This window comes from Dreissena polymorpha, chromosome 10 (assembly GCF_020536995.1).
Source record: "Dreissena polymorpha isolate Duluth1 chromosome 10, UMN_Dpol_1.0, whole genome shotgun sequence".
NCBI classification, from domain to species: domain Eukaryota; kingdom Metazoa; phylum Mollusca; class Bivalvia; order Myida; family Dreissenidae; genus Dreissena; species Dreissena polymorpha.
This window is the reverse complement of record NC_068364.1, coordinates 47,133,262-47,142,350: the sequence shown is the minus strand read 5'-3', so window position 1 is coordinate 47,142,350 and position 9,089 is coordinate 47,133,262. Positions and strand designations below refer to the sequence as shown.

At 33.8% G+C, this 9,089-nt stretch overlaps 1 protein-coding gene across 1 annotated transcript; it reads left to right on the top strand.

Annotated features, from left to right (window-relative positions):
- Positions 1–284: 284 nt before the first annotated feature.
- On the top strand, positions 285–5,457 carry LOC127849091 (85/88 kDa calcium-independent phospholipase A2-like). Its single transcript, XM_052381813.1, has 7 exons — positions 285–302; positions 669–822; positions 1,202–1,352; positions 2,014–2,129; positions 2,696–2,850; positions 3,620–3,793; positions 5,060–5,457. Exons 1-7 carry the CDS (start codon positions 285–287, stop codon positions 5,276–5,278), a joined length of 987 nt encoding a protein of 328 aa, XP_052237773.1. The 3' UTR covers positions 5,279–5,457.
- The last annotated feature ends 3,632 nt before the right edge of the window (positions 5,458–9,089 follow it).

Below are 9,089 nucleotides of genomic sequence, written 5' to 3'. Positions count from 1 at the left end.
CACGTAACCGAGCATAAACGTGACGAGTTTCGTTTAAACGCGTATTAAAACACGGGAATCTGTCAATTTTATACTCATTTGTGTACGCGATGTTGATAGTCATAACGGTATCTTATCTATTCAAATACCAATGGTAGAACACGTTTGTTGTTTAAAAACCCTAATACTAAGCATATTTCCGTAAAATTATCGAGATTTAGTACTATTTTTTAAGTTGCTTGGCGAGACCGCAGAAGAATTCTAACCTAAGACTTGGGCCCATTTCAAATATACACGGAGGGACCATGGCTGCAGGAGACAGGGTGAGATACTATTTCTTTAACATAACTTAACTTATTGTTGAATGTTCATGTGAGCTTTTAGCTAATATGTGTTTATTGGATACTTTTAAGTGTAATGTAAAATATAGACAAATTAAACAGCCATGAACTTCTGGCAATTATTTCCATGTTGCAAACGGGCCGTAAGAAGATGCACCATTAATTATAGACACAACCAATTAATAATTTGCGTTTTCTATTTTTTTTTTGAGGCAGTGATTGTAACTTATTTTGTTTTCGTCTATCAAGGTATTGAGTATTGTTGTATGGTGCCCACACACGCTTTTTTGTCTGGCATAGTATTGAGTCTTTCTTTATGAATACACATACTTTTTTCTGAATTTCAAGATATTGAGCCTTGACGGTGGAGGTATTCGAGGACTCATTATGCTCGAGATCTTGGATGCGATCGAGAAGGAAGCAGGCACGCCAACCAAAGACTTGTTTGACTGGATTGGCGGTACAAGCACTGGAGGAATTATTGCGCTGGGTATTTCCACGGGTAAGATACGATCGACAACATCATTTGAATTTTTCTCTAAGAAGTTATGTGACAAACACTAACAGTATATACTTGAACAAGCGGAAACTCGAGTTCGAACGTTTGAGCAGAAATTTGCAAGACACTTCGTGAAACATAGTTTTAATTGTAATTGCAAAAAATATTTGCCATATCATATAAGTTTACACGCTATTTCACTTCATCATTCCTTATCTTAGTCGTTCTGGAGCATGGTTAATAATTCCCCTGCATCAGAATTCTCAACCGTTGTTAAGTGTCGGATACATAATGATAATGCGATTCTTATTTTTAAAACATGAATACAGTAAAGCTGTTTTATTTTAGTATTTACTTCCGATGGTCTTGATTCATATTTAAGGCAAACCCATCTCTGAAATTAGACAAATGTACTACCAATTGAAGGACCAAGTATTCAACGGCTCAAAACCGTACGCATCTGCACCAATAGAAACACTGTTAAAACAGACTTTTGGGGAAAACAAAGTTATGACGGACATAACACATCCAAAGTAAGTATTGGCATGCATAGTTAATTCGAGACTTAAGCATTTTAATGATCCGCTATTTAATATCTGATAACAAAAGCATACTCACATTATAACTTACAAATTACAAAAACAAAACATACCGTGCTGCATATAGTTAATGAAGTTACAAACACGCACATACATTATACATGCAACCGATATTTAATGTAACCAATGCCTGAGCTCAGAGTAAGCGTGTTACACATTTCATTTAAAACGCCAAAAGTCACAAATTTATGAACCGTTGATATATAACATAGAAGAAAAATACGTTCAGAAAGACTGACGTCATTAAGTCAAAGTTTTACATCTGGAAAAGCAGGGCTTCGTTTCAAGTTTAAGTTGAATATTATTATATTTACATTATGTAGCCTGAATAAGCACAATCCACATTGTGACTTGAAATATTTAGTGATATATAAAGCATTTGTAGTTCACCGATATGACAATCTTTTAGCCAACTTTTAGTTCAACAATTACTATTCAACTTGTTGACATATTTTGTATTTTTCAAAAAAAATAAATTGTTATAACATATCATATTGTATGTTTCGAATAACAATCAACTTACAAATGTCTAACGGATCTATTGGGAGGAAACTATTTTTAAACTCTTAATTAAAACAAATTGTGCTTATTGTAGGGTCCTGATTACAGGAGTTTTAGGAGACCACAGTCCGTGGAAACTTCACCTGTTTCGTTCTTACATGAAAGAATACAAGCCAGAACAAGGATTTTTGCCTATCAAACCAGCCAATAGTAATCACCAAAACGTTACTTCGATGTTTAGAGTAGTGCGCTATATTTTCTCGACGTTAACAATAGTAAAAATACAGTTTAAACCAAATATCAATACAATGCACCCATGTTGTTTAAAGCGAGTGTCTTCTATTTTAATGTCAACAGTTCATTTTCGAAATCATATACAAACATATGCATATTAACGGGGAAATAAAGATGGACTTAATTAACCATATTTCAATTATACCGTATACCAAATGTCGTTTACTTAAAATAACACGTTTAAGCCGTTAACGACATGTTTACTCGTATTTGGTGGAGACTCGACACTGCCCATGTGTCGTATGGATTAATGGGCATTTCTCGACAGAGTATATGATTGTTGAATGAGTTTTGACAACACGTATTTGCATGTGTATACACATATTTTAAGTTATCGTTATACTTATTCTACTCAAAGTTTTTGTAATTTATCAACATTTAATATGTATCAAAAAGAATATTAATACGATCGTATATACTGGCGTTAAATATAATACATTTTTATACCTAAGCTACAAAATAGCTGGCGTTGTTTTATCCAGCGCAGCTCATCTGGGAGGCAGCTCGCAGCACGTCTGCCGCCCCCACATACTTTCATCCGTACAAACAGTACTATGACGGAGGCCTGTTGTCCAACAACCCTACTCTTGACATTCTAACAGAAATTCAGGGATGTAAAACTGGACCAACGCCAACAGTGAGTACAGTGTTAAACCAACAATTACGTTTATTAAAACAATCATACATAGGTGTGTTCAAAAAGGTACCCAAACTCATCTTAATTCAAATAAAGGAGATATAAGTGAATGTGAACGAAGAACATTTATAACTTATATTTAACATGTGTTCCTGTTTACGCCTTAAACTTATCTTATTAAGCAGTGCATTTGACAGGGACGCAGAACAGAATTGCTCGATGCGTCCATGGTACGTAGCATAATATTTGAGGAAGAAAAGTGTCTAAGGAGCAAAATTTGACATATGTCAATCATGTCATTTAATCATTTTACTATGGTATCCGAAATTCGAGTCGGTCATTCTGTAGTTGAGCTAGTCATTTTGTTTAAGTTTGTGTGCAATATAAGTCTTTAATTTTTGAACAGCTGTTAATTTTATTTTAACAATGACTATTACCATTTATTTGATCATAGGAAGTATATTAATTTAGTAAAGAGTAATTTACATCCACGCACGAATGTAAGTCTATAAGTGGATCGAACATTTGGGACTCAATCCAATCCGTTTGGGACGCAACAATTGTGTACACATTGTTTCATAAAGACTCTACATTATTTTGGGGGAACGCGAATACTGATTTAATATATTGATGCACACATGTCTTGTTGTGTCGTGGTGAAGGTTTTCAAATTATAACGATATCGTTCAGGTAAATTATAAAATAAATCTGTAGCTTTGCTGCACACACGTTGTGTTTGCGTTTTATGTTTAATGTCTCTGTTTCCCAGCAGAAGGCTGCACCAGGCAGATCTCTGAACGTGGTTCTTTCACTTGGTTGCGGGCATTCGAATTATGCACCTATAGATCCCGTTCCAGACCCACAAGGGCTAAGTCGAGATTTCAAAAAAGACATACAAGTGATTCTTGATGATGAAATGTTTTATCAAGAAGTCATACACCGGGTATGTATACGAATCTTTATAACGATCTTAGGACAAGTTTAGGTTACGACTGAATTTCGACAAATTGACGTTAATCATCAATGAGTGAACGATACCAACGTAATTATTACAATTACTGCACTGAAATATGTGTACATTATTGCGCTTTGAATTTATAGTATAAATTTGTTTTTATTGTTTCGTAATGTTAAAAATGACTATCGGTTGTTGTAATAAGACGTGTCTCTGGCCGAGCGGATATAATAATCCGTCTTAATAATTGCCATCAATTAACATTAATTTGGGAAATAAGTTACATATATTGGTGTATCTTATTGTTCGCCGTAGCTGTCTAAAATCGTGTATGACCTAAATTGCTTGCGATATGTTAAGCATAGCGACGACAGAGGGGTTACTTTAATACATTTAGGGAACAAGTTAATTTAGTGCAATAGATATACGTATACCAATAATTGTAAAAAAATATATAGTGAATATATGGTTGGTGACTTGATATCGTGCGCTACCAGTCGCAGGAAGATTTGAGTCGATATATACCAACTAGTTGGTCTCTTTAAAAATATTTGATTAAACAATAACTGAAATGAAACACGCACACATTTAGCAGTTTACAGCACGCCTACTGCAAATAATGTACATGAGTTATCTCGATGACAGTTCAATTGCTTTGAATTGAACATATACACAATAGTTTTGCATACAATAGTACGAAATAACATTTAAACACTCATTTAGCAAAACAAACAAGTACATTAAGTGCGAACATGTTATTTGTAGGGAGATTCAGCACACTTAAAGTGAAATATACACATTTTTATAAGCACACGTACACATCAGATTTATGTTCACATGATCAGTTGTTAATGAGCGCGAGATATGACTGGTTCCGAGAATATCTCTATTATATCCCTGCGCCTTTACAAACCATGTGATGATGGTCGAATGCAATAAATATGCTATTGAATATGATTTAAAGAATTTTGTTTTCATTTTATTTTAAATGAAAGACTTAAAACATTTATAAAAAGTTTAAATATACAGAAAATAAGTGGGATAAGCATAAAATACGAAAATTGTATTCACTAGAAGACCTTATAGATATGTACGGATTTTATTTACGAAAGCAGTGTATACCGTTAAACCCAAAGAGAAGGAAACACTGCGACGAATTTACCCTCTGAGATACGTGGATTGGTTGGTAGCACCTGGCCAGAAAGTGCGAATGAAATATAACAACACATTGTTCTCTGTTTGTGACAACCGCAGATTACACTGTCGAACGGGCCAATGACGGATCGTGCCAGAGCTTGGTGCGAGATGATTGAGGTACCGTTCTTCCGCTTGAACCCGCTCCTGTCAGAGGATGTTCCCATGAACTGTGTCGATGAACAAACGATCAACAGGATGGTTAAGGAAACGAAAGCCTATATCGGGCAGAACATTGCTGACATAAAGACGGTCGCGAAGCTTTTGACGAAGAAGTAGATCGCGATACCTTATTTTAAGAAGAACGTGGACATCATGAACGAATGTCACTAAACTGTTTAAAAGGTCAACATGAAAAAAGCCATCATTTAGGTGTTAATGTTTTCACTATTCAATCTATATAAATGCACTTATATAATACTGAATCAATATGCAACGTAGCCCGCCCGCTTTCAAACCACTTTATATCTTTAAAGACTCATTATGCGAAACACACCTTTGAATAGAATTTTGCGTTGCAATGAAAAGAGTACTGCCAAAATCTCGTTAATTGTTGTCAATTAACAGTAGAACTAAATTTTTGGAATAAGTAAATTGAAAATATTTATAATTATTTTCCTTAATGAATCTTCATTATATTGTGTAATTGTAAATGTTGTGTATGCTTGTGTATAATTTGTGTTTCACCCTGTTCTTTTGTTTTGCATCTAATTGTTGGGCGATTGGTTACTTGCTTAATAGGACCTTAAAGTTATGATACGAGGTATCTCCTGATGCTGCAACTAGACTCACACTATGTGTATATGCCAACCTTACTCGATCCATGTAAATATAATGTGTAAGCAGAAATTAGTGTTATAGAAAAGTATGTTATATACTGCTTTGTACTAAACATGTGTTCAAAAAAATCTTTTGTAATATGACACACCAACTTTTGAGGTAACAATCCAAATTTACACTTATACAAATAATTGAAATGTATTTTTATAACGAATCAATAGTCTCTAGTGTGTATTAACAAATAGTTGCATGGTGACTCCGTATTAAAAACCATATGGTAATTTTTGCTTGCATTGTTTTCTATGTAACTATTCTTCTTAATTAGATATACATACATTAATGTAGTTGTAGTGTTAGCATTATGGTTCGGTATAGTTATTTTTAAAACGTTTTATTGCAATGTTTCAATATTACAATTCAAACAATGTTTGAGTCTACTAACTAAATTGAAACCGATAGCATATTAATTTTTAATTTCATTTTAATATTGATTAAACATTCTTTAGTTTTTTAGAGTGTTCTCTTCTTTATATTGGTTATGTATTATGTATAAGCTAACACATATAATACATATAATACAGGCATGTACACAATATGTAAGAACGGATTTTATACACCCAAATAAAATTACAAGTATATTTTGTAAATGTGACTTGTTATGATGGAATTCGTGTATGTTGCACAGGCTTATACAATTGCTGCAGTTATGACATCTATGTATGCATATACATACGCTGTAAAACGCAAGTACAAAACATGTTTATCGCAAATGGTTCACAATGCGTGTGTCACTATCATTCAATGTGTGAACGATATCAACGTAATTATTACAATTACTGCACTGAAATATGCGTATATTATTGCGCTATGAATTTATATTACAAATTTGTTTTTATTATTTCGTAATGTTAACAATGACTTCTGGTTTATGTAATAAGACGTGTCTCTGGCCGAGCGGATATAATAATCCGTCACAATAATTGCCATCAAATAACATTAATTTGGGAAATATGTTACAGATATTGGTGTATCTTATTGTTCGCCGTAGCTGTCTAAAATCATGTATGACCTAAATGGCTTGCGATATGTTATGCATAGCGACGAAAGAAGGGTTACTTTAAAACATTTAGGGACCAAGTGAATTTTGTGCAATAGATTTGCGTATACCAATAATTGTAAAAAAACATATATAGTGAATATATGGTTGGTGACTTGATATCGTGTTCTACCAGTCGCAGGAAGATTTGAGTCGGATATATCCCAACTAGTTGGTCTCTTTAAAAATATTTGATTAAAAAATAACTGAAATGAAACACGCACACATTTAGCAATTTACAGTACGCCTACTGCACATAATGTACATGAGTTATCTCGATGACAGTTCAATTGCTTTGAATTGAACATTACACATACACAATAGTTATGCATACACTAGTACGAAATAACATTTAAACACACATTTAGCAAAACAAACAAGCACATTAAGTGCGAAAATGTTACTTGTTGAGAGATTCAGCAAAATGAAAGTGAAATAAACACATTTTTTATAAGCACACGTATATATCAGATTTATGTTAACATGATCAGTTTTTATTGAGCGCGAGAAATGACTGGTTCCGAGAATATCTCTATCATATCCCTGCCGCCTTTACAAACCATGTGATGATGGTCGAATGCAATAAATATGTTATTAAATATGATTTAACGAGTTGTGTTTTCATTTTATTTTAAATGAAAGACTTAACACATTTATAAAAAGTTTAATTATACAGAAAATAAGTGAGATAAGCATAAAATAAGAAAATTGTATATACTACAAGACCCTATAGATATGCACGGATTTTATTTGCGAAAGCAGTGTATACCGTTTAACCCAAAGAGAAGGAAACACTGCGACGAATTAACCCTCTGACCTACGTGGATTGGTTGGTAGCACCTGGCCAGAATGTGCGAATGAAATATAACAACACATTGTTCTCTGTTTGTGACAACCGCAGATTACACTGTCGAACGGGCCAATGACGGATCGTGCCAGAGCTTAGTGCGAGATTATGAATGTACCATTCTTTCGTTTGAACTCGCTCCTGTCAGAGGATGTGCCTATGGACTGTGTCGTTGAACAAACGATCAACAGGATGGTTAAGGAAACGAAAGCCTATATCGGGCAGAACATTGCTGACATAAAGACGGTCGCGAAGCTTTTGACGAAGAAGTAGATCGCGATACCTTATTTTAAGAAGAACGTGGACTTTATGATCGAATGTCACTAAACTGTTTAAAAGGTCAACATGAAAAAAGCCATCATTTAGGTGTTAATGTTTTCACTATTCAATCTATATAAATGCACTTATATAATACTGAATCAATATGCAACGTAGCCCGCTCGCTTTTAAGCCACTATGCATCTTTAAAGACTCATTATGGGAAACACACCTTTGAATAGAATTTTGCGTTGCAATTATTAGTATAATGCCAAAATCTCGTTAATTGTTGTCAATTTATAATATAACTTAATTATTGGAATAAGTAAATTGAAAATATTTATAATTATTTTCCTTAATAAATCATCATTTTATTGTGTAATTGTAAATGTTGTGTATGCTTCTTGTATTTGTAGTATTATTTGTAATCAAGATTAACACCTTAACAGACAAATGTTCAGTAACTTAATGTATTCTTGCTTTTAACTACCATAACACTCAGTGCTGTGCTGTGCATCTACCGTATCCAGGCGTTGACCCTAAATTTATGTATAATTTGTGTTTCAACCTGTTCTTTCGTTTTGCATCCAATTGTTGGGCGATTGGTTACTTGCTAAATAGGGCCTTATAGTGATGATACGAGGTATTAGTCCTGTAGCCAAGTACTAAAAATTGAGGTGGGGTGTAACAGTAAGGTGGACAAAAATACACCTATATTTCTGGAAAGATTCATGCCAGTAGCATATGAAAATGGTTGATAACATTGTAGTACTGGCAGCTTTTTGGTATTTTTTTACTACTGTGAAGATGGGGTATCAATCAGCTTTATGTTCATAAATTGTCTGGGAGAAATTGAACCGCAAATTGCATGTAGCATTTCGGTGGAATAACTTTTACGACCAAAAAATGCTACAAAAGGTATTTTAACTGAGCCTGGTAGGGTAGAAGCTTCTTGAAAAGATAACAAAAGTTTACCAAAATCGGACCTCCTGAAATTATTTTTTTTAAGATGGCCGAAAAGATTGCCGCCAATACCTATTTATGATCATAACTATGTAACTACACAATCAAATTTGATGAGTTTGGTGTCTATTCCTAGGTTTCAAGGG

What these genes read in the sequence shown, in the direction of transcription:
- LOC127849091 (XM_052381813.1), top strand. An exon ending in ACGGACATAACACATCCAAA is followed by an intron (nt 1,353 to 2,013) that starts GTAAGTATTGGC and finishes TGCTTATTGTAG; the next exon opens with GGTCCTGATTACAGGAGTTT. An exon ending in GCCTATCAAACCAGCCAATA is followed by an intron (nt 2,130 to 2,695) that starts GTAATCACCAAA and finishes TGTTTTATCCAG; the next exon opens with CGCAGCTCATCTGGGAGGCA.